The 16060-nt window shown below is 38.3% G+C and overlaps 2 protein-coding genes across 5 annotated transcripts in view; both read right to left on the reverse strand.

Moving 5' to 3' along the window:
• LOC105837183 (kelch domain-containing protein 4) overlaps positions 1-16060 on the reverse strand; it is a 67014-nt gene that overhangs the window by 41717 nt on the left and 9237 nt on the right. For all 4 annotated transcript variants that reach the window (XR_001139126.3, XM_012681744.3, XM_012681746.3 and 1 more), the window contains exon 3: positions 11878-12113. Coding sequence is in view for 3 of the 4 variants with exons in the window: in XM_012681744.3 (XP_012537198.1) it covers positions 11878-12113 (236 nt within the window). In the remaining variant the exon portion in view is untranslated. The remainder of the gene's footprint in view (positions 1-11877; positions 12114-16060) is intronic.
• Positions 5958-9529, reverse strand: LOC118647926. The gene is made up of 2 exons (XM_036293903.1): positions 7146-9529; positions 5958-7055 (listed from the first exon to the last, which is right to left on the reverse strand). Exons 1-2 carry the CDS (start codon positions 7449-7451, stop codon positions 6348-6350), a joined length of 1014 nt encoding a protein of 337 aa, XP_036149796.1. The 5' UTR covers positions 7452-9529; the 3' UTR covers positions 5958-6347.

A 16060-nucleotide genomic window follows, 5' to 3' on the forward strand; every position in this document is an offset into this window, starting at 1 on the left:
TAATGAGCTTTGGATATTTTGTAGAACATAAAAAAATATTAGACCCATTTTTTTTAGCGGCGTATTTCAATATTTAGAGGTTGAAACTACTCCTCGAAAATAACACATTTTTTCGTTTCTGACGAATATCTTTGAAAATATAAAGTTTATGAAAAAATGTTCAATGTAAAAGATTTATGGCATTTATTTATACTCTTTACAGTGATATATTTTATATAGTTTTTAAAAATTTAAAATTTTTTAATTTACCCTTACTCCTATCCCTTTTTTGCAACATTTAAAAAATTTTGTAAGGATAAAAATTAAAGAACATTAAAAGCCGAATCCATTCATATATAATAACATATGGTTTCCACTATTCCCAATTATTGACAAAACGAGATGTTAATCTTGTGCTATAGGCGCCGCGCTAGAAGCAGTGTTGGGTTATTTCTTTAGTCGCATCACACTCAATAACTGCATCTTCTATGTATATTTTTATATTAGAACACAACGAATTAATCTTAATTACATAATACCCAACGTATTATACGATATAAAGCATAAATGCATATATATATATCACAAAAGTAACATATGTACGTATATGTACGATATTGCAAGAATTAAAATAGTGCCATAATGTGTAATATTAGAATAGAATGATTTTACATCTACAGGCACAATTACAATTAAAAATATCATGTCCGAGGTGGTGTTTGCACACAAATTAATCAGTTCAATCAGTGTTAAAAATAGTACAAAAGAAAATAGTTCTGACTATCACATGCATCCCTTACGGAAAAAACACTAAAAATAACACTTAAAAAAATACTCAAGATGAGTATAATTTGGGACAAGGGGTAAACACTGAATTCAGTGTAAACACTCAACTTGAGTGTTCGCTTTTTAATTTACTTTTAGACTGTTATTATTGAATGTTCGCCATCTAATTGAGTCTTAATTTTAATGTTGTCCTAAATTTAAGAATAACACTAAAATTAATACTTAATTAGATGGCAAACATCCAAGTTGAAAGTAATACTCAAATTAATACTCAAAGCCAGTTGAACACTCTAGTTGAATGTTTATATTAGATATTTTCGTTTTATGTCCATTTCTACCAATGCATAATAATTTTAATTTCGGTTGAACTTGCTTTTCTTGCCTTTGTTTTTATTTAACATTTTCTAATCCAATGTTTAAGAGTGCACACTCAATATTAAGTGTATACCTTCAACCGATAGATGTTGAGTGTACATCCCCAACGTTTCAGTGCTCACACTTTATGTTGGAAGTATACACTCATTTATTGAGTGTCATATCCAATGCTGAGAGTATACTTTCAAATATTCAGTATTTAAATTCAAGCTTTGGTATGAACACTCAATCATTGGGTGTACACACTCAATGTTCGAGTATAAACACTCAATCTTTAGTGTAAATAATCAAGATTTGAGCGTATACACCTAAATTTGGGAGTAAACTCCCAAAATCGAGTATTAACACTCAATTTTGAGTGTAAACTCTCAAAATTAGAGTGTTTTTTCTGTAAGAGATATTAATATATATCGTATGCAAAAGTCGTATGCAAAATGTATAATCCATGTTGTGTGCAATATGTACATCCGTATAAATGTATCGAAAGACACGGTGTCTTGCGCCAAGTGAAAGTGCAGCGCAAAACAGATATGTATATTTACGCGAGTACACGACTTGCGATCATCTGAAATTAGATCTCAATAACGGCCGAATATGAACATAACGGGAAACTGCCTTTCCAGTTTGTAGTTGATAATTATATCTTTATATCTTTTTTGTTTTCAATATTTAAACCTCAAAAAATGTTTATTTAATCTATAAAATCACAAAATTTTATTTCGACGTAAACATAAATATCAAACACGAGAAATGATTTTATTTATTCAATTGTGATGCTTAATTTATTTTGACTTATTAATTTTTTATCAAGAGGAAGTGGAGAGTAAGAGCGACATAACTATCATAAAAAGACAATTTTATTAATTAATTTAATTTTAATATTTGAGCATGTTTCAATTTAATCCATATAATGCGATATTTTTACTTATGATAACCTTCAATGGTATGGATTATCCGAATACTCCGATAACTTCGCAGGAAAGACGAATTAATGTAAAAATTGAACATATGCTATTGAAAAAAAAAAATAATAATGAAGAATTTCAATTTAAAGAGGAAGAAACTTTAGATCTTTACGATGAATATGAGGTTCCAGAAATGGAAACAGTTGATTTATTAAAGGCGGCTAAAGAGAAAATCTATTTTCCAGAAAAAGTTATTTGTTATTCAGTTGAAGAAACAATATTTGTTACAAAAAGATATTTATTATCAAAACCTGATGTAGAAAGTAAATGCAATACATTTATTACAAATGTAAAATATTATATTAATCAATGGTGTGGAAAATAGTTTATAATTCGGATCAGAGTGGATTTCAGCTAGAATTTCATTCTGGTCGTATTTTAGCTCAAAAAGGTATTAAAAACGTAGAATCTGTAGTACAGTTTATATCAGCAACCACGTACAGCTATACAATTCAACCGACTATTTCGGCTAATGCAGATTATTATCACCTCTTTTCATAATATTAAAAAAATTTACAGGAACATTTGGTCTGAGAGTATAAGAAACATTACTCAACGCGCCTAATATCTTTGTTACAGCTTCAAAATCAGGCAAATTATCATCAAATCGTGTAAAAACTTGGCTAAAGAAAATATTTTTTCTGAATGTCGGGCCACAATCAGTATTATTGTTAGATTCGTGGAGTGGACACACACACACACACATTGTCTTAACATAATTTCAAAAACTAAACCAGATTCTGCAACAGATATTGTTTTCCTAACTATTCCGGTCGGCACAACGAGAAAAATACAGCTATTAGACGTATACGGATTTCGGTTGTAAAAAAATTTTATTAAATACTTTTCTGATACTATTATGTTGTTGTATCTGGCTTTAGATCATAATATAATAGAAATAATATCTTGAAATTACAGTCATTAACACACCATCAATTCTCGTCGCCCAGATTTCGAAATTTAAATATGCGTAGATTAAAAGTAGGTACAGAATGTATACAATAAATACCTGCAGGCTATACCAATAAAATTTAAAACACCAGTAGATTTTTGTAAAAAAAAATTTTTAAGTAAAATGCGATTTTTGTGACGAAATAGCTATAATAACTTATTCTTGGTGTAGAAAATTGCTTTGTATAAGACATTTTTTCCATTAACATCATCTTTCCCAGGTAGCAAGGTGTCGTCTAATTGGCGCCATTTTTTGGTCATTTTATGACGAAGCAGATATTATAAGATAACGTCGAAATGTCGTAAAACTGACGTATATTTGTCTCATCTTAACGACGTCATATATTGACGTCAAATATACGTCATTATTTGAGTGGATATAATTTGCCCACATTCGAAATGGCCACGCGTAAATTTGACCACGTTCGACATGGCCACGTTCAAAACGGCCACGTTCAAAACGGCCACGTTCGAAATGACCACGTTTGGAATGGCCACAGGAAATATTTTACGGGATTCATTTTGCCCACGTTCAAAACGGCCACGTCCGAAACGATCATGTCTAAAATGGCCACGTTCGCAATGGCCACATTCGGAATTGCCACGTTCGAAACGGCCATATTTATAATGATTTTTTTCTTGTTTTTCGTGGAAAGTGGCAAACAAATGTGGTGCAGAGAATTCTTTGCGCACGCACGCACGCACACACACACGGAGGGGTGCAAGGGGGCTTTCGGCCCCCCCTCCCGCACCCGTAGTAAACACTTTTTTGGTGAGCGTTGTACGTTTATCTGTTCATGAGTAACAAGCGATAAAAATTTAAATGACCATTTTTTCTTAAAATCTTAATAACTCGGTTGTAACCGTGAATTTAATTTGATTGGCTGCGGATAGCCGCGGAATTCAGGGTTCGGCGGCGGACTCGATTAAATGAGTAGGCGTCGTGTTCACACTAATACTAGATTTATTTAAACAGATGCGAGACCCTAAGCTAATATATACAAGTTCCCTACGCTAAGATATATACATGAGTTTCTTTGGCGGCGAGATAGTATCGTTCGGTATCGCCGGCGACGTATGCCGCTGTTGCGTTGGCGCGCGGGGTCGCTGGTGACGCTCGGTGGACGCTATGCAACGCGCGGATTCGCTGACGGCGCGCGGTCGATACTATGTGGCGCGCGAATTCGCTGGCGGCACTTGGTCGGCGCAATGCGTTGGCGGCGTTCGGTCCTGCGCGGTAGGTACGGACGGCGTTCGCTGGTCGGTGGCGCGTGGTGGCCCTGCGGCCCGGTGATGGCGCATGCGCGGTGACGGCGCATGCGCGGTGACGTTCGGTACTCGGCGCGGTGTCAGCTGTTTTATGCGGTCGTGGTCATAGAGATATATAATATAGAGTCAACCTTCTGTGAGCGGAGCTGTCCGCATCTTCTATGGGATAGAATGATATGTAGTAAGGTGTTGTCTTCGTCACTCAGCTAGTCTGGTGGGAGATTCAGAGGCGCGCTGCCCGCTCCCCGTACCTCGCGATGCCGTTTGTACCCCACGCACGCTTCGATGTACGGGGAGCGGGGAGCGCTCTCCCACCAGACTAGCTGAGTGACGAAGACAACACCTTACTACATATCGTTCTATCCCATAGAAGATGCGGACAGCTCCGCTCACAGAAGGTTGACTCTATATTATATATCTCTATGGTCGTGGTGCCCGATGACGAGTGTCTCCGGCTTTCTCTCATTACGAGGGAGTCGGAGATCGGCGGAGTGGCCTACTTAGTGCGCGGGCCGATGATGTATCGGGATCCGTCGTGGCGTTGCCACTCAGTGCGCGGACGAGGGAAACGCTCAGTGCGCGTTCGAGACGGGACCGAAGTACAGGTTAGGCGGTCAATGCACGCTCTAGGAAACCTGATTCACTTCACCAGGATACGACCGTCTCAGTACGTCGGTCGAAACTAAGGTGACAAATGTTCGTGTCCGCCGGCTTATATACCAACGAAGTGGAAGCGCGCGGAGTGGAGGAGCGAAGAGACGGGGTCGTGCGAGGAAGGGGGTAACGACTCTGTAACGACTCTATATGCGTAACGGCCGGTACGGCTCGTAAAAAAAATTGCACAGCAATGAATAACCACTCAAAATAAAAGAAAAAGATCCTGCTATAAGATGCAAATAACACAAATTCTGATTTTTTAATGCAAGATGCAGCTCAGCAAAGTTGCATAAAAAATTTTTATTTTAATGGATCAAGCTTTATCATTGTGCCATGTTGGTAAAAAAAAATAACTAAAATCGCCAAAAAGGGTTTAAAAGAAGAAATTTCAAGCTTTAAAACGCTTTTTGGATTTTGTTTCTGCGATTTTGATGATTTTTCGCTGAGTTTCAGCGGTTAAAAAATAGCCTAAATTTCCAGTATACGAAGTGTTCTCTATTTTATTTAGTAGTGTGTATATATACAAAGTCATTCAGAACAACTTTATAACCGTAAAATGACATATCCCTGACACAATTCTAAGACAATATTTCCTTTACCAAAATTTGATTTGAAGTGTAGTTTTTGAGTTATAAGCCAAAGTAGTTAGCGAATCACGCGTTGAGTTCAGAAGGCAGGCAGGAGCGGCGCGCCACGTGCGTAAAGCGGTCGCGGCTGACTATACGCGTCAGCTGACTGGTGATTACCACCGCGTAAATCGCTAACTATTTTATCTTATAACATAAAATTATGCTTTAAATAAAATTTTGGTAAAGAAGAGAGTGTCGCGTATATGCCGTGAGTGTTGCGTGAGAGAGAGAGAGAGAGAGAGAGAGAGAGAGAGAGAGAGAGAGAGAGAGAGAGAGAGAGAGAGAGAGAGAGAGAGAGATGACGATAATGAATCGTTATTTATTTAGCGCTACGAGATAGATTCCCCTTAAGCGCTGAGATTAAGTACATACATGAGGTACGAGGATAAATAGTTGAATTATAATAATAACTTTAAATTATAATAAAAGCGAGAAAATACAACAATACAAAACATGTGTAAGTGTTGGTGTGCATGCGTGCGTGTGTGTGTTCGTATGTGTATGAGTGCGCGTGCGCGCGCGTTACAAGGTAGCTTCGGCTCAACTTAAGCGCTCATGCTCATGAAAAGATAATTGAATGGTTTTTTTTTAAATTTTGTACGAAGTGGATGCGTCATGCACGTCCGGCGGCAGTTTATTCCCCAAATCCGTGGCATAGCATATAAGATTTCCTGTAAAATTCGGTGCGACATAGAGGCACCACGAGAACGTCGCTACAAGCCCTGATATCTCGTGGTTATCCAACACGTCGGTGTTCAAAACCGTTGTAAAGAACTGCAGGTTCCCTTGAGTATAAAATCGTGAACGTTTGGCAACAGACGAAGTAGTCCCTTCTGTATTTGATCTTGAGCCATTTCAATTTCTCGTAATAAGGAGAGATGTGCTCATCCCTTCCGACTTGGAAGATAAATCTGATACCCGCATTCAGGGATCTCTGTAGGCGCAGGTTAAGCTGTCCAGGAATGTCCATAAGAGTAGCACAACAATAATCTATGAGAGGAAAAATCAACGTTGAAATCAAGTGACATCTCAGGTTAAACGGCAGCAGTTTTTTGCAGATTTTGAGCTGATGTAGAGATGCATTGATTCTGGAGCACACCTTGGTGATTTGCTTATTCCAAGAGAGAGTGTTAGAAATGGTAAAACCGAGGTATTCCACGGAATTACTGTACGGGATTACAGCATCGTCTACTCTTACTTGAGAAAACTCGTCGACGTTAATAGAGTTGATATATTTCGCTGTGCCCAGAATCATCGCTACAGTTTTCCTGGGATTAAGTTTAAGTTTATTTGTTAAGGTCCAGCTGCTTATGTGTACTATGTCCTCGTTGACCTTACAGATGGCCTCGCAGAGATTTTCCGGCTTGGTGCTTAAGTAAATTAACAGGTCATCGGCGTGAAAATTGTATTTGCAATTCTTCAGAATTTCACCAAAGCGAAGAAGGTACAGAGAGAAAAGAAGCGGTCCCAGCACCGATTCCTACGCAGGGATCGATGCTGGGACCGCTTTTCTCTCTGTACCTTCTTTGCTTTGGTAAAATTCTGTACGAAGTGGATGCGTCATCTTCCCGCTAATATGATCCTGCACCGCCTGTTTCCAATTGCAAAGGTACGAACACAGCCATCTTAACGCTGAGCAAGAAAAGCCCAGGTCTCTCAACCTGTTAATCAATAGGCGATGGTCGACCCAATCGAAGGCCTTAGTGAAATAAAAAAATACGGCTACTGTTACTTCTCTCCTGTCCCCAGCGTGTCTTACGTCGTCCAAGATCCTGATGAGAGCCGTCTGAGTGGAGAGGGCCTTTTTATATGACGACTGATACGGATCAGGTATGTGCATGTTATCCAGAAAGGTGGCGATCTGGTCGGCAGCAATTCGTTCCAGGGCCTTTGATATATGTAGTACACAGTAGAGAGACCGGCCTATAATCGCCCAGTTCGGACGGATTTCTTACTTTTGGCAGAGGGTAGACTATTGCAGACTTCCACAGAGACGGATAAGCGCCCGTCATGAAACTGTAATTGAAGATATGAGTGATGATAGGGAGGATATAAGGTAAAGCCTCATCTATCAGTTTCGGAGACAATCCGTCGACACGTCAGATCTGTTCCTGCGCAGCGCACCGACCACGTCCGATGGTTCTATATTCTTCCAATAGAATTTGGCTTCGTCGTACTTGCCTTCATCCAGATAATGGACACCGGAGTACACCGAGGATGCGTTCCGCCCAGCGAAGAAATTATTCAGTTCGTCAGGGGAAAAACAAAGCCGTTCCTCTGTCACCTTGGCCTTCACGAGCCTCCTCCAGACTGCCCTCGGTTTTTTGAGATCCCTCAACACGTTGAGAAAGTGGTCCTGCTTTGCAGTCCGAACGAGGCACTGCACTCGGTTCCTAAGCCTTTTATAGGCTTCATAGTTGATGTCGTTCCTGTCTCTCCTCCACCTTCTGCGAGCTCTGTCTCTCTCCTTTATTTTATTTTTAATATTCATGAGCCATGACGCTGGAAGATGGCGAAGCACTATGTTATGCAGTGGAGCATGCTTTTTGTAACATTCGAGTAATAAGTTATTGAGCTGAGTTCATTGAGGAAGTCACCAGAGTTAAAGATAAAAAATCTCTCACCTTCATACGGCGCCTCCACCCGCGTTCAAACTTTACCTTATATGTAATATTTATCAAGTCATAAGTTGAGAGAAAGCATACGTCGTGCTGATTGAAGGAGACCAGTTTGTCGCTGTTGTCGACGATACAGATGTCTAAATGAGTTGATGAAGTACGTGTATGGTGTGTCAGACCATAGGGCACGAGAAAAACATTCATAGACTCAGAAAATGTCCGCACCTGTTCGGAATCATACGACTGAATTCCAAGGTTCGCGTTAAAGTCGCCGAAAATGACAGTATGTTTGTACGAGACAGAGATATCGCCGAAAGTGTCCAGGAAATCAAACAGGAATCCACAGTGAGGGGGCCTATATACCACAGCGAGCAATAATTTGGAGGTCCCGTCAGCTGTGACCTCCAAAGCTAGATACTCCGGTCTTCCACTGTAAACATCCCCGGACCTGCTAAGAACTTTAGCTCGTAAAAAATTTGCTACAAAAACAACGACACCGCCCTCCCCCCCTTCCAACGCGATCGCATCTGATAAGCTGATAATCCCCTAGAGCGACCATGCTGTCAGGGATGGTAGACTTAAGCCAGGTTTCCGACATGCATATAATGTCGTATCCTGAGGTTGCAAAGAAGAGGCAAAACTCGTCTATGTGAGCAGGTAGCGATTGACAGTTCACATGACACGTTCTTATATTGTTTGATTATTCGCCATAGTTGATGCTCTTGATTCTATAAATAGTTCTTTTTCGTAGTATCGGGCAGTTTTTGCTATCGAGTGCCGAATGTGTCAGTTCCGAGGAGGTTGTCCATCTCGCGCAGTTTCCGCACGCAGGCGGTCTATCCCGCACCCCGCGGTTGAGTCCCTTGTCTCGTGCTTGTCCGCAAAGAGCGGAGAATCTGCAGTTGCTCGCGAAATGGCCGAACGCAAGGCATTTGTAGCATTGCAAAACTTTTATGTAATTAGAAATCTTGCAGGCAAAATAATTTATGAATACGCTGTTCTCCTTCAATAGCGCTATGCGTACAGCTGGAGGCACCTCTATAACACAGTTTGTCGTTTTGCGGTTTTCCTTAGGAGAAAAGATGTTAACTATTTTGACATCCGTCGCGTCTAGTCCATTTAAATTTAACGCTAACAAGTCCGCTCTGATTTCATCCCTTGTCATGTTGTAAGGTACTCCGTGTACCATCAATCGAAGATTACTTCTACGCTCCTGTTCTATTACGAGTCCCGCTTTTTCGAGCTCCTGCGAAATCTTCACCTTGCATAAATCCAAAGGTGTTCGCATTGTGCCTCAATGCAAACACCTTTGTTTTTAGCCGATGTAATTTTCCTTACTTTTAAGTTATAGTTCGATGGCTTCAGTATCTTCTGGAGTTCCTCCTTTGTATCTCTAGACGAAGTAAATCTGCTGTCATTTTCGTTCCTGGGCGCCACTATGAGCTTCGTTGTTTTTGATATCTCTAATGTTGGACCGCGCGCGACACGCACGCTCGGCCTTGAAGATGAGGTAATCGATGCATAAGTTGGCATCAAGGGATCGCCTCCCGCGCAAGCGCCGCGCGTCAGCGCTCATCCCGGACGTGCGTAACAGCATCGAGCACCATAGACATTTTATTACTAAGAAAATTGCTTATATTACTTTTAAAATCTTCCTTAATATAGTTTATGTCTGTAAGAGCCGACGACTCCGGAGCACCGCCCTTCAGCAGAAGCAGATATGCGGTGGAAACCTCTACAAAAGCCTCTTTGCATGCTCTAAAGACGGACTCAATTAGAATTCTCTTTTCGAGTGACTCCTTGCTAAAAAACTCACTCAGCTACACTCTCATGGAAGTCACATACGGAAAAAGATAGGAGTAAAATGTAAGCCGATAATAGCTTTAACACTCTACCCTGAAACAGGCGCCACTCAGGGTAGAAAACTGCAAAAAATATCTCTAAACACAGAGCGACAAGAAGCACGTTTGAACTCATACTTACATGCGCAGTGAGAGAGGGAGGGGGGGGGGAGATTATCTACACCCGAGCGCGCACGCACGCACGCACGCACACATACACACACACACGCACGCACGCACGCGTACACACACATGCACGCACGCACACGCGCGCGCGCGCGCGCGCACACACACACACACACACACACACACACACACACATTTAATGGCATCTGAGTCCTCTTAAACTTCAGTGTCTTTCTGTTATATGCTTACTTACTCCCTAACTCAGAGTTTCGACTTTTGTAGTCATATCCTAGTTCTTATCTAGTCATATCGTCTCCAGCACTCGACTTTGTGATTTAGGTTTCCTTTAGTTTAAGTGTAGTTTTAAGGCTTGCTATATTTTAGGTTTTACCTACTTATTCTGTTGTTTGCGCTCATTTACCTCTTAGGCTTATTTGCGAGATTACTGCAATGTTGTACTTTCTTAAGTTCAGTATTAGATAATAGATTTTGCTTACTCACTAATTACTACTACTTACTGTTTCAATGTTATTACTAGTTGTATATTTGCCCTTTAGCCAATGTTTGGGCATAATAAAATTCAATAAATCAATCAATCAATCTCTCACGCTAAGGTCTGGTCTACAATACATGGAATAAGCAAAGAGTAAGAAGTAAGAGTAAGATAATTTCCTTCTGCGCTGTAATTGACCGAACGTTAAGAAAAGCAGAAGTAGGAGTAAGACAAAATGAAAATAATTTATTTTGCTTACGCCCTTACTCCAGCTTTCTTACATTGGACTAAGGCCGAAGGCAGAGAACGAGACGTAAGTGTAAAAAACGTAAGTCGTACATGTCGTACTATACTATTCTAGACTCTAGAATAGTAGTATATTACGACTAACGTTTTTCTCTGCCTTACCCTACGACTACGATTGCGACACCTACGTCTCGTTCTCTGCCTTCGGCCTAAAACCCTTTTTTTACGCCTAGTCTTACTTCTTACTCCATACTTACTCCAGCTATTGTAGACCAGGCCTAATGGCACACATCACATGTAGCAATCAGCTGGTTGCTGCGTCCGACGGCCGGCGATCTAGAACAACTTTTGATCATTACAGTGATTTTAAGGAACACGTATTCCTGACATAATTCTAAAAGACTCTCTTCTTTACCAAAATTTTATTTAAAGCATAATTTTATGTTACAAAATAAAATAATTAGCGACTTACGCGGTGGTAATCACCCGTCAGCTGACACGGATAGTCAGCCGCGTCCGCGTTTCGCTCGTGGTGTGCCGCTCCTGCTTGCCTTCTGTACTCGACGCGTGATTCGCTATTTTGGCTTATAACTAGAAAACTACGCTTTAAATCAAATTTTGATAAAAGAAAAATCATCCTAGAACTGTATCAAGAATACGTCATTTTACGGACATAAAGTTGTTCTGAGTGATCCTGTATATTCATTACATATATATATATATATATATATATATATATATATATATATATATATATATAAAATAGCAAATACAATAAACTACGAATCAATTAAAATTGAGAAATGGCTGACAACAGTCACAACAAAATCTTACTACTAAAATAATATTTCTTATGATATACATTGCGAGCATATCTAATTATTGTTATATATTTTATTTAATTTCCTGTAAATAATTAGGCAGTCATTATTTTGTACTTACGTGATTTTTTCCCACTTCTTGTCGATGAATCGAAATACCCACAAGTCTCGATAGTGATAAAATTGCGATTCGCTAGGGCTAGTAAATTCGCCACCAAACACCCACAATTCACCACTGCAATTCGTTGTGGCTACTGCTTGATGGCCACATCGTGGCGGCGGTGCTCCTGGCGCTTTTACCAACGTCCATTCTCGCTTGTTGATGTTATAAAAAAACATGTCGCCGTACACAATCGTCTAAAGAGAAAAATTAAATAAACGCAATTAGATTGAATAATCTCGATCTAGACTCTGGTTATAAAGTAAACAATTTCTTTTATATTGCTAATTTTTATCGCTATTTATGGTTGTCTTGGCATACAAGTTGCGTGTCTGTTTGCTGTGTTAAAGATGAATTCAACTTCACCGAGAATAACAAATTTATATCTTTTGAAAGGCAATGACCAATTACCAGAAAATAGATAGAAATAGTGATAAGTTTGCTGTGCGACTCGACTGACGTCTGGTATCGCAACCCGCTTGACAAGAAAAGACAGTGATGTGAAATTTATTGTCGGATATGCGTGTACGATACTCACCAGATAGCATATTAAAATAATTTATATGTAGAACATATGAAATCTCGACCCCCACGTATCGAAACATAGAACATAGATACGGAGCCTCAGGTTGAAAAAGTTTAAATAAAATGAGAAAACATACATCAAGAATTAAGCGAAATTTACTGGAAAAAATCTGGTCATTTTATATCCATATTCTCAAAAACATGATATATTACTTAGAGGAAGTCAATGAATGTACGAGTAAGAAATGGTTTTTATAGTTAGACAACAGCTTAATTAATTGATTTTAAAATAAATCTGTGGATAGCCTAATTAGCATCACCAATTAAAATAAAAACATTAGTCACTAGTAAAATTCTACTAATATTATTTAAGTTTATGCTTCAACCGTTCAGTCTACCAAGAAGGAAACGTTTTGGGAGCGGTGCATTTGCACACGGTATTTTTGGTCACAATATTTTGCACACCGTTCAGTTGCATACTGTTCATTTGCACACCGTTCACTTGGACACAGTGAAAAATAACTATGCCGAGGGCATCCTATCGACGGGATGGGTGCAGGAGGGGGGCTGAAGGCCCCTCTTGCACACCCGTATGTGTATGTGTGTGTGTGGTGTGTGTGTGTCCGTTTCTTTTCGTGTCCAACTGAAAGTGTGCAAGTGAGCGATGTGCAACTAAACGGTGTGCAAATGAACGGTGTCCAAAAGCACCGTGTCCAAATAAACGGTGTGTAAGATATCATGTCCAAAAACACCGTGTGTAAATGCACCGTGTCCATTTGAACCATGTCCAAGTGAGTGCCACCCAACGTTTCTATAGCATGAATGTTCTTATAGCACACTGTCTCGAACTATGAGATACAAAGGAAATTACAATAGCCGTCGCAGATCTCAATGTAAAAGTGGGAAGAGTTGACAATCACCTTAGACGTCTAGTCTAATTGTATATTTCTGATATTAATCGGAGAAATGAGAGAAATAATTGGCTGTTGCAACAACAAAGAGAATCTTACTCTCATGAATACCTGTTTTCAACATCAAGAGGCATGGTATTACGCCAAGTGTACTACCATGCCTCTTTTACTGAGACCCCATTTGCGAGATTCCGTAGTTATCGGATTCTCAATAACGGCTGAATCGATTGATTTCTAAGTAAGCTTAATGGATAGCTTGTATCATTTATATAACAAAAGTGTTATTTTTCCACTACGTGACTTACGAGTGAAGAATCGCGATTTAGAGTTTTGCATCAAGAGTAAACATATTTTTAAGAAATGTCGTCGTTATCGTCGTCTCCCGGTGCCTAAGATAGGTAATAATAATTTGTACTGCTTTCCCCGCGATAGATAGCTTACGACTTTACGAGGTGACACGGGCACGAGAAATTACGTATCATGATTGGCGGTCGAATCCACGCCGTCCGCGTGTATGGTAATGATTAATCCGCGTCGAGTTTCACGGCGGTGATGTGTGACAGTTCGAGTTAGTGACGCGTTGACGTGCGCGAGATTAGTGGGGAGTTAGTTTTTAATTTTATGCATAATTTGCATATTACATCGTGGAAAGAAATACGGCTGTGCCTAATTAGAAGAATAGTATAACACTATGCATTATATAATCGGAAAGTTACACATAAAATTTTCATTTTCTGTATGGAATAAGTATTCTGAAATAAAATTAATACTTTGTGTAATGTTTTATTTTTAGTTATATTAAAAAAAGAGGAATAAACACTTTATTTAAACTTAAAGTAAAAAATAGAAAAGAAAAAAGAGTAGACGAGTAAGAAAAGATAGATATAATTAATCACAAAACTCGGAATTTACAGTGTGCCCAACAGAATATGTGAACCTGAAAATATCAAATAACTTAATTTTACAAAAAAAAAAAAAAAAAAAAAGTTAACGCTATTTTTTGTGTCAGAAAGTATCTGTATTACAAAATCTAACTTGTTCTGAGAAAATCTTGATTTTCAAAAAATTTAAGAAAGAATAAGTTATTTGATGAGATTATCATATTATTATCATATTTATTATTTAAATTTTAAAGAAAAACAGTAAGAAATTTTATTATAAGAAACTGTGGGCTGCACACCAAAGTTTTCTTTCTTCTAAGCCGGTGTATTGTGCTGTTGATAAGTTTATCGAGGTCCATCCCCTGTTAAATTCAGTGAACCATCATATGAAGAATTGGCTATGCAATTCATATCAAAGGGATTATCTGAAGGTGTACTTCCTAGTTTTTTAAGTATGTCATTATCTTATAGCAGGCCAGATAAAAAAATAGTTACAAGTGTTATAATTTTATTTTAAAAATACCGTATTGCAACTGTGTGGCTCTTAAAGATATCGTACAATCATCTTTTTTAGATTAATGAAATAAGTAAAAAGCGTAAAATCTTGTCTGAAACAATTACAACAAAGTATACAAACTATGATGTCACTCAGCTGGCCTCCCAGTAAACATTGATATCTTGTAGAAATCAAAAAGGCATCTTATTCAAGATGTCTTCAAGACATTTCTAAAAGATATCTAAAAAAATTTTGTTCAAGATATCTTCATAGAATTTCTAAAAGATATCTAAAAGACATCTTAAAAGATGTCTTAAAAATTTTCGAAATAGACATGCCAAAAATATCTAAATAAAAGATTTATACAAGATATCGTAATCTCTCCCTAACTAGAAGCCTAATATTAGGCTTATAATTAAATTTATCGAAAACACTATATATTTATGGAACTAAAATTACTTTTTTTAATATAATATCTGCATTTATTTTGAAATAAATTGATATCCCATATAGACAAAAAGATGTCTTTTAGATTTCTAAAAGACATCTTGCGATTTCTTGCGATATCTCGCATTTTTTATGAAAAGATATCTTTTCGCGATCTAAAAGATGTCTTATGCAACAGTTTGATATATCTTTTAGATATCTGACGATGTCTAAAAGATATCTTGAAGAAATCTAAAAGATATCTTAAAGATATCTAAAAGATGTCTTTTAGAAATAAAAAAAATCTATATGAGACATCATAAAGATGTCTTTTGTACGTCTTGAAGACCTTTTTTAGAATTCTTTTTAGACATTTATTAAAGGTTTATACATGCGGAGGCTCAGAGAGCTTTCTCCGAGAAGACCCGTGGAATTCTCCATCAGGATACAAAAAATTTATTACGTAGGTTCTAAGAGGATTGAGAGCTTACTACGATTGCTATCGTAATAAGTTAATCCATCACCGTAAGGGATCTTCTTATATAGCTCTCAGAATGTAAATTACATCACGAGAAAGGCAGCATTGCGTCGCCTAGCGGCGATCTCGCAAACTACATCACGACTGCGGATGCTGCACGCGTGTGCATATTGTATTGTGGCGGATGTTTCACCGCTACATGAACTACTAAATTATGATTTGTAATGTCTTTTTTTTAATGTTGAGTAATAAATATATAATGACGTTTATAGATATCTTAAAGCAATTCTAGAATTGGTCTTCATGATATATGTATAAAAGACATTTTTAACCTCTGGAAGATCAACCCTTTTTTGGCCGACTTTTTAAATTTTAATACTAAAACATGTTTGTCCTTGTCAGAGAAATAAACTACGAAGAAGATAAC

The sequence above is a fragment of the Monomorium pharaonis genome, chromosome 1, assembly GCF_013373865.1.
Source record: "Monomorium pharaonis isolate MP-MQ-018 chromosome 1, ASM1337386v2, whole genome shotgun sequence".
NCBI classification, from domain to species: domain Eukaryota; kingdom Metazoa; phylum Arthropoda; class Insecta; order Hymenoptera; family Formicidae; genus Monomorium; species Monomorium pharaonis.